This window comes from Barbus barbus, assembly GCF_936440315.1.
Source record: "Barbus barbus genome assembly, chromosome: 33".
NCBI classification, from domain to species: domain Eukaryota; kingdom Metazoa; phylum Chordata; class Actinopteri; order Cypriniformes; family Cyprinidae; genus Barbus; species Barbus barbus.
Genome location: NC_136761.1, coordinates 19903403 through 19922802, shown reverse-complemented (window position 1 = coordinate 19922802; position 19400 = coordinate 19903403). Strand labels below are relative to the sequence as shown.

The window sequence follows — 19400 nt, the reverse complement described above, 5'->3', positions numbered from 1 at the left end:
AATGTGTGTGAAGTGAATAACTCCAACATAGACTGTTAAGAACAGCAACAACAGTATTTATTAACAAGTACACCGGTGAAGTTTATTTATGCAAGCATTTTGTCCCTACAGATCAGAAAAGCCACTGTCAAGCGGTTGGCACATTTATGTACAAAACAAATTAATGGTAAAGCTTGCTACTAAGCATTTTTTAGTGAGAGTACAAAAAGACTAGTATACGAGGACAGAGAGAGTGAGCCGGAGTAATAGAGAGAGAGAGAGAGAGAGAGAGAGGGAGAGAGGTGAGGGTTCAGAGAAAGAATTAAATTAGGAATTAGAGGCTCAACAAGCAATACTAATTGAAAGGTGAGAGGAGGACTCAGAGGAGTTAGAGAGATCACCACAAAGTAAACAGGCACAAATCAAACACTACCATCGAAGAGTAGGAGTTTCAGCGCAATGTATTCAGCATAGGATTCAAATTACTGCACATTATGAGGAAGGGGATGACCCAGCAAGACAGTCGCATATAACAAACTCATAAACAGATCAAATGAAAACTGTTTTTCTTGTTTTTTTTCTTTTTGATTTTTTCCATTATTATTATTATCATCATTATAATTTTTTTTTTTTGATCCAGTAAAAACGATTACCATTGAATGCATGACCATGCCACAAATAACACTTAGGTTCACAGTCTTTACCTAACATTACAGGGGTGTGACTTCACAGCCAGAACCCCAATGCACTTACACCGAGAAAGAGCTCACAAAATGGTCAAATAAGTGCACGAAACTAGCTCTTAGAAACACTGACAGAACATGACTTGCCAGGCATTAAAAGAATGAGAAGACATTTCCATCGTCCAGTATAATAATGACTTGTTAGCAAGACAACGAGTAACTGTCATCAAGATAATAGTATAAGTTCTTTAAATATTTGTTTTCGTCGTGATATTCCCCTTTGGAAAGAAAAAGCCCACCGAAAGAAATGTGATCTGACACAAAACATTACCGTGTCGCCTGGTTTTTGCTTCTCCTCCATCTTTTTTTCTTGTGTTTTTAGAAGAACACCCTCCCTCCGCCCACCCTATCCTGTCATGGAATGTGTTTTTCAATCTAATACGAATTCACCTGAAGTTTAAGTGCTACCGTACAGTACATACATTTACAGAATGACTATGTACAAAAGCTAAAAATCAAAAACGTCAAATAAAAACCCTGTCGGCTTAACTGTGTCTATATCTATTTGAGTAGGAAAATAAAAAAGAGGGGGTCAAAACGCTGTAGGCTTGTGCATGTGTCGCTTGCTTCCAGTAAAGGGAGAGTTGCATTGTTGCTGAAGAGAGGGTCGTTGACACTGTGGTAAGATTTAAATTAGTGCTATCAAACGATTAATCGCGATTAATCACATCCAAAATAAAAGTTTTTGTTTACATTATATATGAATGTGTAGTGTATATTTATTATGTATATATAAATACACACACATACAGTATTTTGAAAATATTTACATGTTTATACATTTATATATTCATATTTGTATATTTGATATTATATATAAATATATTTAATATATAAACATAGCATATATTTCTTAAATGTATACATGCATGTGTGTGTGTATATATATATATATATATATATATATATATATATATACAGTATACACACATATATTATGTAACCAAAATCTTTTATTTTGGATGCGATTAATCGCGATTAATCGTTTGACAGCACTTATTTAAATGCTCCATGTCCACTCAAAAGTGGTCAGAAAGATCCTCTCCCTCTCAGAGAAGATACAATGCCAGCTACTGGCACGATGCGGTCTGAAAACTAGACTGGCACAGCAAGCAAATAATAACCATTTTGTCATTTTGTAATCATTTTGATAAGCTATGCAATGACATCTGTAGAAAAATAATAAATAAACACTTTATGGTACATCTGTTATATCTTAATTTAGTTTTTTGTCTTTTCTGTCTCAGTTTTTGAGTTTTCTTTTACCAAAATAATGCAGAATGAGCAAGCCATCTGCTGGTATCGGGCTTCATACCTTCTGATGATTAAAAAAAAGAAGGAGAGAAAGAGAGCGAGAGAGAGAGAAAGAAAGAGAGAGAATTATTTTTTTTTTTTACCAAAAGTTTTTTTTTTCATGCTTTAAGTCCTTGATAATGAGACCTTAAGAGACAGACACACATGAAAAAATGTGCTTTTTTCCCCCAATAACCGACCCTCTACATAAGAATGATTCATGTATTAATACTAAAATGTGTTTAAAAAGAAAAATATATTTAAAAATTGTAATATGTGGTGGAAAAAAAAGAACCAGCACAATCTCTTAAAAAAATGAAATACAATAATGTGAAAAAACTACAACACTACTGCTAGCACTAATAATAATAATAATAATAATAATAATAATAATGTTTGTGCGAGAGGTAATGGGTTGGCCATGGGGTTGGTCATACGACACACCACCTGGACTGCACCAGTGCCAAAACTCCCTTCAACAGGAAGTGAAAGCACTGAGGGTCCTCTCACCCTCACTGCTGCTTCCTGTCTTATGTGTAGGCATTGAGCCGTTCCTTGGAGCGTGTAGAGTGGATGTCATGCAGCTCCTGCTCCTCCTTGGACTTGCAGTCCTCGTATTTCTGCATTTTACATGCATCCTTCACATAGGCCCAGTTGGCAGACAGCACCATCAGGTAGTGGATCTAAAGCAACACCATATAACATTAAATAGCGGCAATAGAGAGTCAACTAAAACTTTGCATTTATATTATTCTGATACAATTGTTCATATAAAACACACTGAAAATTCTTATCAATTTTTTTTTTTTAAAATATAGATTTATTATTCAAATAGCATTAACAAAGTCAACATTTGAAATTTTATTATTTGGCTTTTTTTTAAAACAAATTTACATAGCTAGATTGAATTTAGAGAAGAATTTACTGTTCTTTAATTGTACTGTTACCTTATTATTATTTTGAAAGCTATTTTTTGTAATAGTTTTTAATTCATTGGACTACAATATGAATTAATTAATATGTTCATCTATTACACAATTAAAAAAATGCATGTATTCACAACACACTGTAAAAGAAATATATATATATATATATATATATATATAATATAATGAAAATAGATTCTTTCAATTATTTCAAAATTCTGACCAGTAGTGTGTGTGTGTGCGTATACATTACAAATTTTGTTAATTAATTTAGAATAAGAAAGAAAGATCTGCAAGTTGACAGCAGACTGTGATGACGCATGTTTGTTACTCTAAAATTAGCAGTGACACCAGCAGGAGGCAGCATTGTAAAGCAGCCAGACTCTTCTCATACGTGTGCTGGCAGCCTGCCTTGCTTAGGAGGAAATTCTACAGTCTACTTCAAATATGCAAAATACCTTGATGAAGGCCCTCGTTTCTATTATGCAACCTAACAAAGGTTTTACATGTGTGAACAAAAATGATGTATATTGGGTTATCTCACACCACATGAAATCAACGTGCATGGAAGAATAAGCAGCTATAGTCTTGATTTTATCTAAATTATATACATATAAAAAAATAGGTTACGAGTGAATTATTGTATTGCATGAGAGCACACCATATATTGTTTACTTCAGTGCATCATTATGCAAATCAGACTGACATTATGCAAGCTCATTTGAATAGGGCCACACCCAGAATTTCTCATCCTGACAAAAGAAAAGCTTGGTTATTATTACCCTTCCCAGAGAGCACGAGGACGCATTGTGTTTAACAATCAGTTAAATTTGCTCTTCCCACAGCAGAGGACGGGCAAGCGTTTTCTATAATTTGCTACATCATCCCAGACTAACAACCACATTCTCTTTTTCAGAAAATGGTTCCTCGCAAATTACTGAGTGCTGCTTGCTACAAGCTCTAGGGCCTTTCTTCTCCCAGTTTCCATGACAACTAAACGACATGCCCAGCGTCTCTCCGTGTATGTGAGAGAGAGACGAAAAGAGAGAGAGAGAGAGAGGGAGGAAGGAAAACGAAAACACCCACAAAGACAAAAGAAGGATGTTAAATAACAAGAAAGAAAAGCCAATGAGAGAGCTGACAACGCCCCCAATGCTCTTTTTTTTTTCTCCCAGAATGCCATAGGAAAGCAGTGACAGTGATTCATGACTTTATCCCGTTCCAGTTTAGACATAAAGGACCTGAAGCAGGTGATGTCATTAATTCTGTTGGCATCATCATCACACAAATGACACATTGTCGATGGTTTAAAAGAGGGAAATTCAAATTTGTCACAATTACAATTTTTCTTACTAATTTTTGCCAGCTTAGGACTTATTACAACTATTATGTTGAGAGGGAAAACAATAGTAATATAATATAATATATTAATTCCCACAAAGAGATGGAGCAAGTTTCATATTATGTAAAATAATTGCTTTTTATAATATTTACACATTTTGATATGATGCTTCACCATTAAATTTTACTTTATTTTACAATTTACCTACATTTATTTTTAATGCAACTTATTTTTTAATTAAAAAAATCAGCACTAAACCCATATGTGAAACTTTTTCTCTAAGATGCATTGTCTGAACTAAGTATAATTGTGTTTTATTAGTCAAAACTCACCATGGCAATGACTGCTGCTCCAGCCCCAGCCAACGCACACACAAACAGGTGGAAAGTCATATCCAGCTTTCAGGGGGAAAAAATATTGAGAGAGAAATGAGCCTTGGATTGATTTTCACTGTGGCAATGATCTACACAATCATTTAAAATCATTGGACTTTAGTGTACCTGTCTATACTTCACACAGATGTTTACTCACCTCATTTGATTCACACATTTTGTAGAATTTCTCTGATCCTGCACATACAGTCTTCTCCTCGCCAATGGGCACAACACCTAAAAAAAAAAAAAGGTTTTCTTATTCCTTAAGAACAGACTGTTTTTATGGTATATGAGGTTATAGAAACAGATATTACAGTTTTTAATGAGTATAACCAGTGTTGGGAAGTAACTAGTACATGTAACAGAATTACGTAATTTAATTACAAAATAAATGTAACTGTCACGTTCCCTCTCGGGATACAAGGAGCGAGGAGACGTAGGAGTTCCAATAAGCACATTTATTATCAACCAGCAGACAAACAGGGATCATGGGGAGAGACGAACACATCTGACGTGATGACCGGACACAGGGGCTAGGAAACACAGGGCTATTAAACACTAGGAAAACAAGGAACAGGTGTGGACTAATCAAACACAGGGCTAGGGACTAATTAAACTAATGAGGAAAGGAACGAGGATGGCCAAATAGGGACACGAGAGGAGGGGAAACACAAGACAAGGACTGACATGTAACATATCGCCCCCCTCCCGGAAGGTGCGTCCCGCACCGTAACATACACCTCACGGGCGGGGGGGGGGCGGGCGCTCTGGAGGCTGGAGCAGGGCCCGGACAGGGAGGAGACCAGGGAAGCCTCCAGGGCGGATCAGGGGCCTTGGGAGGCCATGGCAGGACTGGAGATTCGGGAGGCCATGGCGGATCTGGAGCCTTGGGAGGCCATGGCAGGACTGGAGATTCGGGAGGCCATGGCGGATCTGGAGCCTTGGGAGGCCATGGCGGATCTGGAGCCTTGGGAGGCCATGGCAGGACTGGAGATTCGGGAGGCCATGGCGGATCTGGAGCCTTGGGAGGCCATGGCAGGACTGGAGATTCGGGAGGCCATGGCGGATCTGGAGCCTTGGGAGGCCATGGCGGATCTGGAGCCTTGGGAGGCCATGGCAGGACTGGAGATTCGGGAGGCCATGGCGGATCTGGAGCCTTGGGAGGCCATGGCAGGACTGGAGATTCGGGAGGCCATGGCGGATCTGGAGCCTTGGGAGGCCATGGCGGATCTGGGTCATTTGTGGCCTTGGCGTTTGGCCTGGACTATATGGCCCCCCCCCAAAATTTCTTTGGGAAAGTTCCCCTCTGGGGGCCACATTGGAGGAGAGGGCTCTTGGGGGCGCTCGGGAGGAGCGGGCACTTGAGGGCGCTCTGGTGGAGCGGGCACTAGAGGGCGCTCTGGTGGAGCGGGCACTAGAGGGCGCTCTGGAGGAGCGGGCACTAGAGGGCGCTCTGGAGGAGCGGGCACTAGAGGGCGCTCTGGAGGAGCGGGCACTAGAGGGCGCTCTGGAGGAGCGGGCACTAGAGGGCGCTCTGGAGGAGCGGGCACTAGAGGGCGCTCTGGAGGAGCGGGCACTTGGGGGCGCTCTGGAGGAGCGGGCACTGGGGGGCGCTCTGGAGGAGCGGGCACTGGGGGGCGCTCTGGAGGAGCGGGCACTGGGGGGCGCTCTGGAGGAGCGGGCACTGGGGGGCGCACGGGAGGCGCGGAGCTGGACGGAACCAGCGGAGACGAAGGAGAGCTGGACGGGACCAGCGTAGATGCAGGAGGGCGCTCTTGCAGCGCGGACTCCTGAGGGCGCTCTTGCAGCGCAGACACTTGAGGGCGCACGGGAGGCGCGAAGCTGAATAGAACCAGCGGGAACTCAGGTGGGCTGGACGGGACCAGCGGGAACTCAGGTGGGCTGGACGGGACCAGCGGGAACTCAGGTGGGCTGGACGGGACCAGCGGGAACTCAGGTGGGCTGGACGGGACCAGCGGGAACTCAGGTGGGCTGGACGGGACCAGCGGGAACTCAGGTGGGCTGGACGGGACCAGCGGGAACTCAGGTGGGCTGGACGGGACCAGCGGGAACTCAGGAGGGCTGGACGGGACCAGCGGGAACTCAGGAGGGCTGGACGGGACCAGCGGGAACTCAGGTGGGCTGGACGGGACCAGCGGGAACTCAGGTGGGCTGGACGGGACCAGCGGGAACTCAGGTGGGCTGGACGGGACCAGCGGGAACTCAGGACGGCTGGACGGAACCAGCGGGAACTCAGGACGGCTGGACGGAACCAGCGGGAACTCAGGACGGCTGGACGGAACCAGCGGGAACTCAGGACGGCTGGACGGAACCAGCGGGAACTCAGGAGGGCACGTGCGTGGAGCCGGCACTGGAGGGCACGTGCGTGGGGCCGGCACTGGAGGGCACGTGCGTGGGGCCGGCACTGGAGGGCACGTGCGTGGGGCCGGCACTGGAGGGCACGTGCGTGGGGCCGGCACTGGAGGGCACGTGCGTGGGGCCGGCACTGGAGGGCACGTGCGTGGGGCCGGCACTGGAGGGCACGTGCGTGGGGCCGGCACTGGAGGGCACGTGCGTGGGGCCGGCACTGGAGGGCGCTCGGGAAGCGCGAGTTCGCGGGGGCGCTCTGGAAGCGCGAGTTCGCGGGGGCGCTCTGGAAGCGCGAGTTCGCGGGGGCGCTCTGGAAGCGCGAGTTCGCGGGGGCGCTCTGGAAGCGCGAGTTCGCGGGGGGCGCTCAGGAAGCGCGAGTTCGCGGGGGCGCTCTGGAAGCGCTAGCGGCGGCGGGCTCGGGGGAGCCGCTGACGACGGCGGGCTAGCTTCGACTCGGGCCCGGAAGTCTCCCAGACACCGGTATATCCCCAGCCTCCAGGTCAATCCCGTGGTGTCTGGGAGGTTCATGGGGCGGTGGTGACAGGCCCCGAGCCGGAAGAGCTGGAGGATGACCGCGTCGTGCAGCTCCGCCTTCCCGGCCAGCTCGCAGAACTCCTCCGTGTACTCCACGAAGGGGAGATCGCGGAGTATCAGGGCGCGGAGGCGGGCGGCGAACTCCATCGCCATGGAGGGAGCGGGAAAAAAGGAGCAAACAAAAAAACTTTCAAAAACGGAAAACAAAACGGGGGAAAAGGAGCGCCGCTTACTTTGTAGGTCCGGTCATCTGTCACGTTCCCTCTCGGGATACAAGGAGCGAGGAGACGTAGGAGTTCCAATAAGCACATTTATTATCAACCAGCAGACAAACAGGGATCATGGGGAGAGACGAACACATCTGACGTGATGACCGGACACAGGGGCTAGGAAACACAGGGCTATTAAACACTAGGAAAACAAGGAACAGGTGTGGACTAATCAAACACAGGGCTAGGGACTAATTAAACTAATGAGGAAAGGAACGAGGATGGCCAAATAGGGACACGAGAGGAGGGGAAACACAAGACAAGGACTGACATGTAACAGTAACTGTAATCCATTACAGTTACTGTGAAAAAAACGTGAAGTTAAATTACAGTTACTTATGAAAATGTTAACGATTACAAAGTGGGTTATATCTGAATATGTTCTGAAAAAAGCTAGGATATGCTGAATAATAGTGATAAAAATGCATTCCAGTGCAGGAAATTTAAAAATCAAAAATCAGAGTGGTCTTAATAAAGTAACTGAAATAGTTACACTACTTATTACATTGTGAATACGGTAACTTGTAATCTGTAACCTATTACATTTCCAAAGTAACCTTCCCAACACTGTGGATAACTACCAGTAAGAAAGAACAAAATTACAGCAACAAAAACAGATCATCATTGAAACATCTTTCTTTGCACAGTTAACCACACCTAAACATCTGGGACTAAAACCCACAGATTATAAAACATACCAAACTGGCGTGGGTCAAGACATAAACTTGCTCCCTCCAGAACGGTCGTGTTTTGGCAAATGGTCCAGATGTTGAAATACATGAAGACAGGCAAAGAGGTGAATGCTGTCACACCCAGCCAAGCCAACATGAAGATGTACGTCAGCATGATGAACTGAAGAAAAAGACAGTTTAAGACTAATATCCAAATGTCAAATCAAACATTTAATTAGAAATCCATTGAGAATAAAACAGAAATAAATAAAAGGCAAAATTATAAGCGTTATAAATTCATTACAATAATTGCAACCACACAATGTATTTCATGTTTCACTTGGCACAAATGAGAGGAGAATAACTTGCAGAGTTCAATATGCACTGTAATCTTTTATAGCCTATAAACGGATGCCATATTTATGTGCGGCAGTTACTGTTAGTGGCTTTTCCGTTGCTCTTTTCTAAATTACAATGCATGAAGCTCCCCCAGTGATTTCTCACCCATGCACTGACGCAGCGTCCACAGGCGGTGATCTTGAAGTCTCCATACAGGTCCTTGATGGCCCCACTTGTAAAGAAGCCTTCAACCATCAGAAGAATGCCATACACGAAGAATGCAGAGGCAATGCCATAGATCACATACTTGATAATGTCAATGCTGTGGGAATGGAGGAAATCAAGCCAATAATTATATGAGTCAGTATATATTCATACATTTTCTAAATTATTTAAATGCACTGCATTTAAATAATTTTATATATATATATATATATATATATATATATATATATATATATATATATATATATATATATATATATATATATATATATATATATATATATATATACAAATATATATATATACATACATACATATATAAAAACATTAACCTTGCTTTAACCATTAAACTCAGTAATTTTGGTTAATTTAGGGGACGATGAGGTAAGATGAGTCTGGGGTTACAACGAGCCACTCCTTAGGTAATTACAAACAAAAGAATCAGAAATTTCTCAAAAGTATCAGAAATTATCATGTCAATTGAAATCATCATATTGCTAAAGTTTTGTATATGAATTAATCATTTTTGGGCATTATTACATGTTAATTTAAGTCAGTGTAAACTCCAAAACATTTAGCATAATTTACATTTAGCCTACAGATAAAATCAACATGGCAAGGCAGTTTAATTTAAATATATGCAAAGATCACAGTTGAAAAGGACTAGCATGTGTTTTTATATTTCTATTGTACTGATGGCATGAAAAAGCTCAAAATGATCTAAAATTAGTTTGACGATGTGTTTATATTAGTATTTAACCCATTCACATGCGCATTTTACTACTACTTTGTGAATTGTAGGACTAACTCTTACAAAGGGTCATTGTTATAAAACCATAATAATTAGATAACTTGTATTAATTTACATGCACACATAACAATCTGATGTAGCTATATAGTAACCAATGGGGGGCACTTATTTATTTATGCATTTTATTTTTTCGCAATTTTGCTGCACTAATAAATCTGGTTTTAAAACTGTTTAGATATTTGTGCTGCATACAAAATAAAAAAAAACACTATATACAAAACATATAATGTACTGTATATAACGTACATAATTTGTACTGTATATACTAATAATATATATGAAAATCTACAGTGAGAAATGGGTGGTTCAATATGCTGCTGACACTTACATTGTAAACACATCCAGGCCATCTCCAGGTCCCCTGATCACCTCAAAGTAGTTCTGGAGGATGGTGACCGTTCCAGAAAGAGCTTCATGTCCACATCCACAGAAGAGCGCCACTCCAGCATACAGCAGGATGGTGGCAATCAAGGATGGATAAGGGATTCCTCCTAGACATTTCAGACAACACTCCATACATCCTGAGAGGAGGAAGAAAACAGAGGCCATGTTATTCATCTGAAAGCTACGGCTGAGGAAAACAAGATGCTTTTTAATCATCAAGATCTTGAAGATGTTTTGTGTGTCTGTGTTTGATCTATTGATCATACTTGGTTTTGTGGTTTAGGTATTTTTTTTGCATTTATTAAATTTAATTTCTGCGTTTTTTGTCATTTAACAAAGCAGTATTCTTCCACAGAAAGCAAAGCTAGTGTAAGTAGTCTTCTGTGCACTTCTTAGCATCTAGCTGCCTGACAAGACTAACAAGTACCCAGACGGTTGGAAGAAAAAAACTTAATTCATTCACTCTGAGGGTCCAGTGAGGTCCAGTTGATTCTCCCTCTCTCTCTCTCTGTGTGTGTTTGTTACTCTCCAATGATGTGCAAAATTGTCCCTGCGGCAGATTATTTTAAATCCTCCCCTTGGCATCATATATCAGAGTGAATCATAACAGTATGATTCATGAATAACAAAATGGATAGTAGGATGCGAGGATGGACTTTGACACTTAGTCATCCCGATTAAGTTTTTCCAAACGATTTCTTTCATGTGTTTCATTCCAAAAGTTCATTACTTTAAGTTTAGATTTCACATCTTTGCAAAAGATGAGACAAGTGGATTATGTTTAGAAAAAAACAAACTTGCAGTTAAGTTTATTGCATTTAATTATTTCTATTTAAGTGTGTGATACGTTTTTAATAGCAACTTAGTACTCACTTATTTGTTAAAAATGCACTATACGAAATGTTTTAATTTTATGATTAAACAAATTATCTCTTAAAGACCTATTATGCCCCTTTTTACAATGTGTAAAATCTGTGACGTTTCAGCTCAAAATACCCCACAGATCGTTTATTATATCATTTTGAAAATGCCTTCCATGTTTTTGAGTGGAAGTAGAAACACGCCGTTTACGTGCACTTTTCCAAAATAGGGCTGTGCCTTTACAGCTCGTACCTCAGATACCCTGCCAAAAAAAAAAAAGTTTGGTTTTGAATATCGTTTCTATCGTGCTGAAATCATGTGTCTTAAACCATATTAGTTTAAACCTCTGATATACAGATTTCTGAATGCACACATCCAAAACATGCGCACAGTAAACGGCTGTCACACGGCATGTGAGTACTAAACTAAGTTCTCTTTCACGTATTATTGTGCTTAAACTGTCAAATACACACAAGTTTATACACACAAGCCAAAGGCAGAAGAGATTTCATGCTGTTCTTTAACTTTTGCCATGTCGTTAGAACTGGTACACCGTTGTCGCTTGCGAAAACACAATGTGGGTGGAAACTTGCAGCTTAAGGGGCAGTAATATAATAAGATCCCCTTTCTACATCACGGGGGAACGAAATCTGAGCAACTCATTTTTTTTCACAAGCTTGTAGAAAAAAGCTTACACAAAAAATGACTGGGCTGTTCTTTTTCAAGTTTTCTAGGTTGGTAGATGCATCAGGACCCGATTATAGCACTTGAACATGGAAAAAGTCAGATTTTCATGATATGTCACCTTTAAATTGACTGTAAAAATCCAGTGACAATGATTTCATAACATGAGATGACAATATAAAATAAAAACATAATTTTAGCCTTATTTTATAAATAGTCATATTTAACATTAATATCTAACATATATTTTATATTTCTAAATATATTTTTGCATTATTTAATAATTAACATTATTTTACTGAAGTCATATTAAAGCGATATATATATAAGTGGTGTCAAACAATTAATCATGATTAATTGCATCCAAAATAAAAGTTTTGCTCACATAATATATGTGTGTGCTGTGTATATTTATTATGTATATACAAATACAAACACATGCATGAAAATATTTAAGACAAATACTAATGTTTATATATTACATTTATATATTTATATATAATAAAACTTATATGAATATAAATATATAGATGTAAATACATGTAAATATTTTCAAAATATATACTGTATGCTTTTATATAATAAATATACACAGTACACAAACCTATATTATGTAAACAAAAACTTATTTTGGATGCGATTAATCATTTGACAGTACTAATATATATATATATATATATATATATATATATATATATATATATATATATATATACAGTATATATATATATATATTCGGCATAAATTATAATATAGTTTCTATGTTAAACTTATAAAAAACACAGTAAGCATTTATACAGTTGATTAATTAACTGTTTTTTACTGTAGCATTTCTACATAATTGTTCCAAACTGCATTTTCTGCAGTGTGGGAAGTCTGGCATTTGTACTTCCAGAGGAAGCATACACTTTGATTTCAGCTCGCATTATGTTCCCACTCAGTGTTTGTTTGCCAGTCCTTATAAAACGAGTGGAGGAACTTGCATGATTTACACTGTGAAGAGTTACGAGCATGGCTTGGTTGGAGCTATTGCTCCCATTTCAGGCCTTTTAATGTGAATTATTGAATACTGTCAAACACTGCTATGGTAATGATGCTGTAATGAACCTCAGACCTGGCTTTACAGTGACTTTGGAAAGGGATCAACCTGTTGCCATAGCAACTGCTGTGGATTGCAAGGAGCGAGAATGTAGACAGAATCTGATGGACAGGTTTGCGATGTTCATCATATTGTTGTCTTAAAAATATTGTATTTAAACATTTTTAAAATACTGCATTTTCAAGTCATATTTTAAAATATATATATATATATTTTATTTCAAGCATTACTTACAAATATTACATTATTACAATATAATTACAATATATTACAATATTAATTACAAATAATAAATGTTTATATTCCTGTCATTTTGCGTAACAGTATTAGCATTTACACAATACTGCTTGCCCCTTTGATCCTGTTATGAGATTCTTTGCACTGTTGAAACCACTGCATGACTCCTGGTTGGCTGAGAGTAATCACATGTTCCAAATCCACCACAAATTGCATTACCTTACAATGAAGCCGTATATTCATCACTCAAGGGTGTTAGACCATGAAATGGCATTAGAAATGAATGCAGCTCACACACTTTGTTAATACAGGGCCCTGAATCTCATTTACAATACAGATTATTGTATAGCCTCGCTGGTAAGATGCACAACAGATCACATGCAGACAAAATATTGCAATCTCATGCTCTTATATAGTGCACCCAAAGCCAGAAATGGTTTACCGTACCAATGTAACTCTCTGTTATGAAAGAAACCAAATTTCAGTCCAAGATACTAAACTACACCACTCAAATCAGTCCAAACATTCTTGAAGATTAATGGATAATATTCTCCTGCCAACTACTGGCTCAAAAGACAGCACATTTTCAGAGAAAACATGAACTCTTTTTGTTTTTTATAACAATACTAGCTAAGACTTTGTAAGTATTTTGTAATAAATATTATTCTGAATAAGTATATGCATTCAAATGAATGTATTCAATTCATGTTTCTTTATTAGCATCCTTTATTATTGGATAAAATCTTCAGATTCACTGATCTGCTTAATGTAACCATCACATACACAGTTTAACATTAAAAGTTTGTGGAGCCAGTCTGACATTTCATTAATTAATCTAAACAATTAAACTAAACTAAATTTTCCAAATGAACTTCACATTAATGAGTTCGGAAAAGTTGTTATTGCTTACTTAAACTTTAAAAAAGTGTTTATTACACACACAAGCACAATTTTTAAACATTTTACATTTTCAAGTGACAGACAGACAGACAGACAGACAGACAGACAGATAGACAGATAGATAGATAGATAGATAGATAGATAGATAGATAGATAGATAGATAGATAGATAGATAGATAGATAGATAGATAGATAGATAGATAGATAGATAGATAGATGGATGTGTGTATGAATGTGTATTTTAATGAAAACTTAAATTAAACTTTTAAAAATTTTCACATAAAAAGATTAATACTTGCATTAAAATGAAAATGAAATAAAGCTAAAAATAAACCCAATTCTGGATATTAATAATATACTAACTTACTAACTATAATATATAATAATATATATTATAATAATATTTATAGAATTATAATAATATATAAAATTACTAAAATAACACTGGCATTTGCATATTGTTTTCAGATGTTAAACCACACAAAAGACAGGCCTAACCCTAACAACATAAACAAAAGTACTCTCCCAGAGGGTCCTCCAATAATAAAGCAATTGCTGCTCCCACCCCGTCGCCCCCACACCTCCCCCATGTCCCTCAATCACCCCACCCAACCCCAACGCCCATCTGTCAGTCTGACAGCCCCAGTGCCACTCCCGCCTCGCCTCGCCCCACCCCACCCTCCAATTAATCCCTGGGACTGTGGGGTCACTGCAAACCAGTGGTCACTCTGATATCCAGACACGTTCAGAGGGGAAGCGTTCTCACAGGCCTCTCAAAGACCGTGCAACAAAAGGCTGTAGTCGCTAACGCTAATCCGCACCACAGAAGGGAGAGAGAAAGGGAGAGTGAAGGGATAAGAGATTGCGACAGTGGGAATCAGAGAGACAGGCAGATGGAGAGGAAAACAGATGCAAGTTTTGGTTAACATGTAGTGGAATTATTTTTATGAAAATATTTTTACACTCTCCATTCATAACTAGCTCAATCGGGCCCTCTTCGGCCTTTGTTTTAATAGGATTTGAATAATTCGTCAATTTAAAGTGATTAGCATTTCATTACCCCGAATGCCGTTTTTTCTGTCCAGATAAAAAGAATTCAAATTCAATTGAACTCAGTCATATCAAGTGGCTACATGAGGGGCGCTGTGTGTCTCGATCGCTGGCCCCTCCCTGAAAGAGCGCGGGTTTTCATCACCGCACATCTATGCCGCAAATCTGCGCATGTTTAATCAACCAGCAGGGTTGCCATGGCGATGGAGGTGCGGGCCCTAAGAATGGGCCGGGCCTGTGCGTGCACCATGACCCACTTACAGCGTCGTGTGTCAACACATTCAGAGGCAAACGGGCTGAATGGGAGACACATTTACAAGGCTTACAGGGGGGGGGGGGGGGGGGGGGGACACAGTCTTCCTCCATACCTACGGTCACATGAAGAACCTTGAACATCCTGGAACCTTTCAAATGCAGAAAAGGTTCTTTAGACTCGAGAAAGATTCATTAGATTTTTAAAATGTGAATCTGGACCAGTCACAAGGGTCAATTTTTTTGAAATTGAGATTTATACATGAATAAATATATTAATAAATAAAGCATTCCACTGATGTATGGTTTATTAGGATAGGGCAATATTCTGCCAAGATACAATTATTTGAAAATCTGGAATCTGAGGAGACAAAAAAAAAAAAAAAAAAAAATCTAAATATTTAGAAAATCACATTTAAAGTTGTCCAAATTAAGTTCTTAGTAATGCATATTACTAATCAAAAATTACGTTTTTCATATATTTATGGAAGGAAATTTACAAGATATCTTCGTGGAACATGAACTTTACTTAATATACTAATGATTTTTGGCATAAAAGAAAAATTTATAATTTTGGCCCATACAATGTATTGTTGGCTATTTCTATAAATATACCTGTGCTTCAAGACTGGTTTGGTGGCCCAGGGTTACAAATGTTTTTCAAATTGAGCACTGAAAGGTTCTTTGGGGAACCAAAAATAGTTCTTCTATGGCATCACTGCAAAAACACCCTTTTGGCGTGTTTATTTTTAAGAGTGTAGTAAATTGTTTATTTGTATCTGGATTATAAATACACCAATTGTGAAGAAATTATTGTACTTGTAAAATACTCTACACTATAAAATATTTCCCAATGTACCCTATTAATAAGGAATTTTTAATATAGATTTTTTCACAGGCGTCTTAGCCGTATTTTTGAATTGTATTGCATTGAGTTGTGTTTTAGGTTTGAGAGAAATGTCTGTAAACTTAATGGAAAACTATCTAAAGAACCTGCTTCATGCTCCATTCTCTGTTCTCATGGTCATTTGGCCTGTTGAAAACAATAGGGAGAAAAATAGTGCACATAATTCACTTTCTTTTAATAGCCATGATTCAGTTTTGAAGACAATTGGTGAAACTTCAGTGTCCCTGAGAGGTTTGACTGGAGTGTGGGAAAAATAGGAGTGTCCAGATTAGAGGTTTGCTTCTGGATCTCACAAGGATGTGTATATGAAAAACAGGAAGGAAATGGTATTGCCAGATAACTTGCAACCCATGGAGGTATAGCATTCAGTTATACTTTCATTTCCATTGCAACATCGCAATAGAAAACAATGTGGTGCTTTCCAGATCCATTACACTTCAGAGAAAGGATCAAGACTTGGAATATACAAACAAATTCTATTAATCCTAGCGTAATGCATCAGCCAATCAAAAATCAAACTCAATACATCTCACTATGCAAGAAAACTTTAACACAACATTGTAATATTGCCCGGTTTCTATCAGGCTCTGATGTCAGAACGTAAACAGACAGGTGCAGAGGATACAGGCGCATTGAACTGGCAGGCAAAACACCTGTGAGGTAATGGGCAAAAAGCTGTGTGATCATGTATCAATATTTAGATTGTTACATACATGTAAATTCCCTCACACTGTATCATTCTATAACAGCACACAATGCTGCAAACTCACTTTATGAGCATCTCTTATCAGAATCCTATCAGCGGATGATATTACACAGTCAATAGGAACTGATAAGAGCCCATCTAACAGACTGAACTCTGTCAACAGTGGCGATGACAGAAATGTGCAGGAAAAAGTCATAAATAAAAGATGAGGAGTGGGATGGTATCTGTGTGTGTTAACGGCCTAATGTCCTCTAATCCAATAATCATGAGAGGTAATGAAATGTCCATTCTCCCATGAGGCCACTTAGTTCCCCACTCCATCTATTGTGCAGCGGTAGGGTCAGCACACACCGGTCAATGCACATCTGTGAATACTACAGCAGATTATGAGATTGATGGTTTTCTGTTATGGAGTTAAGAAATATGTGTTGCAGTTATTGTAGCATTAGTAAGTATTATGTGTTCGGTCAAATGGCACTGAATTAGGGAATTTGGCATTATATCTTGATTTGTTTTGTTTTATTTTGAATAAATTGTAAAGTATTCCTGTAGCTCAAACAGAATTGCATGGTGCTAACAATGCTAAGGTAATGGATTAGACTTGAACCGGAAAAAAAAAAGTGAACCGAATAAAAAAAAAGTGAACCTTAAATGCAAAGTTGCTTTGCATTTTGGAAATGTTGATGTGGTCACCTAAAATGTTTTTTCTTAACAACAACAACAACAACAAAAATAATAATAATAACATTAAAATATTTATGGATTCATAAACTAATTAATGTTCATCAGTCAAAGTTTTTATTAAGTCTCCCTTTTTGGGATTCCCAAATTCCAACAGATATATTTTGGAAATCTTACTCAGTACATATGAAAATATTAAAGAAAAAACATGTCAAATGAGACATACATCTTATACTAGACTCACTTATACTAGTTCATCAGGTGCACTTTATGGACAATACGCTTGTGGACAAAAATCAGTGATCCTCTCATATGTCATGTGTTAAACATCACACAAGCCCATTGACAGTCTAAGCACAGCAGACCTGACATGGCTGCTATCATCACACTGCTTCAGAAGGGAGGAGGGGAAAATCACTGAAATATAAAGAGCCATCATAGATGGAGCGAGAGGAGGAGGAAGAGAGAGTTCCAAAGGCTGGTATTTAGATTATTTTTATTCTCTTTCTTTCAGCTGCTTACCATGCAGTCGTTTGGAAATATTTCTCTATAGACCACCAAAGAAGAAAAAAGACATACAGTGATTTCCACCCTGGGCTCGAAACCTCAGCCCCTGCAAATGGTGGTATTATAAATAGCAAGCTCGCTCTCAAACAAAGCAAACAAATGCTCCTGCACACAAATGAAAGAGCAAGCCAAGAAAATGAAAGAGGGGGAAACAATGGCTGAATTAGGACGATTATTTAAATGTCCACTGCATGCAGAAGACGGATCTCCTGTCTGTCTCAGCCTCCCTCAGACAGACTGACAGAAATGCGCGGCAAACAAAGACAGACCCATCAGATTGTTCACACACACACACACACACACACACACTCACACGGGATCCATCCCCTGCACACACCCCTCTACAATCATTGTCCTATCGAAAATCTAACAATTAGTTTTTTTTAAGAATGTAAGCATCATATCTGCTCAGCCATGTTATTTTCATATATTTCAAAACCTAAAAAATCATGCATTGCATCACAGTGTTTGCATGAAATACATCAACGGTGAATTCATTAAAAATTTAAATTGAAAATATGTCAGAATACACTTCTTCCCGCATGAAAAAAAAAAAACTGTATTCTGATAGTGTTCATAACCTCGTTTTATAATCCACAAGATCAGAGACAATGAAAAGCAGTGAGGGATTAGGCACAAATGTAAACAACACACTCGGAAAGATGGATGGGAAAACAATGGAGATAAAAGCATTCCATTACCCTTCTGGGTCTGTCCCTCATCCATGTCCTCCTCCATGTTGCCTTGTCCTGTGATTTCGGGGGTCTCTACAGCGGTGACCAGTGTTGCGCCTGTGGGTTTAAAGTCCGCTCCTTAAACGCCTTCCCTTGCCTGCTTACTACAATAGAGGCTGAGGCTGACTCTCAATGCACAAGTCTCTCTCTCCCTCTCTCTCTCTCAGACTCTCACTCCCTCCTCCCTCTCCTCACTCTCTCGCTCCTGCTACTACCCTGGTTCCTCACAGAGGAGAGCTGCTGTCAACACCAATTTTTTTCAGTTGACTTCTCTTGTGTGAGGAGGTTGAGTGTGGCATCTCAGCGCAGGCTTGTGCAAACCAGTGAGTGTTAAGACATTCAGACCTCTATATATGTGTTTATAAAAGGTAACACAAGCTGAAGTGTGGGATACAAAAACAACAAATCCACAACCACCCAAAACACGGAGCAGCACACTGGGTGAACAGAGAGAGGTGGGT

General features: G+C 39.5%; 1 protein-coding gene across 1 annotated transcript; it reads right to left on the bottom strand.

Moving 5' to 3' along the window:
• Positions 1–2118: 2118 nt before the first annotated feature.
• On the bottom strand, positions 2119–19047 carry LOC306852808 (neuronal membrane glycoprotein M6-a-like). The gene is made up of 7 exons (XM_079389901.1): positions 18907–19047; positions 10205–10397; positions 9006–9162; positions 8529–8682; positions 4815–4891; positions 4616–4681; positions 2119–2698 (listed from the first exon to the last, which is right to left on the bottom strand). The coding sequence occupies exons 1-7, from the start codon at positions 18941–18943 to the stop codon at positions 2546–2548; spliced, it is 837 nt and encodes a 278-aa protein (XP_079246027.1). The 5' UTR covers positions 18944–19047; the 3' UTR covers positions 2119–2545.
• Between the last annotated feature and the right edge of the window lie 353 nt (positions 19048–19400).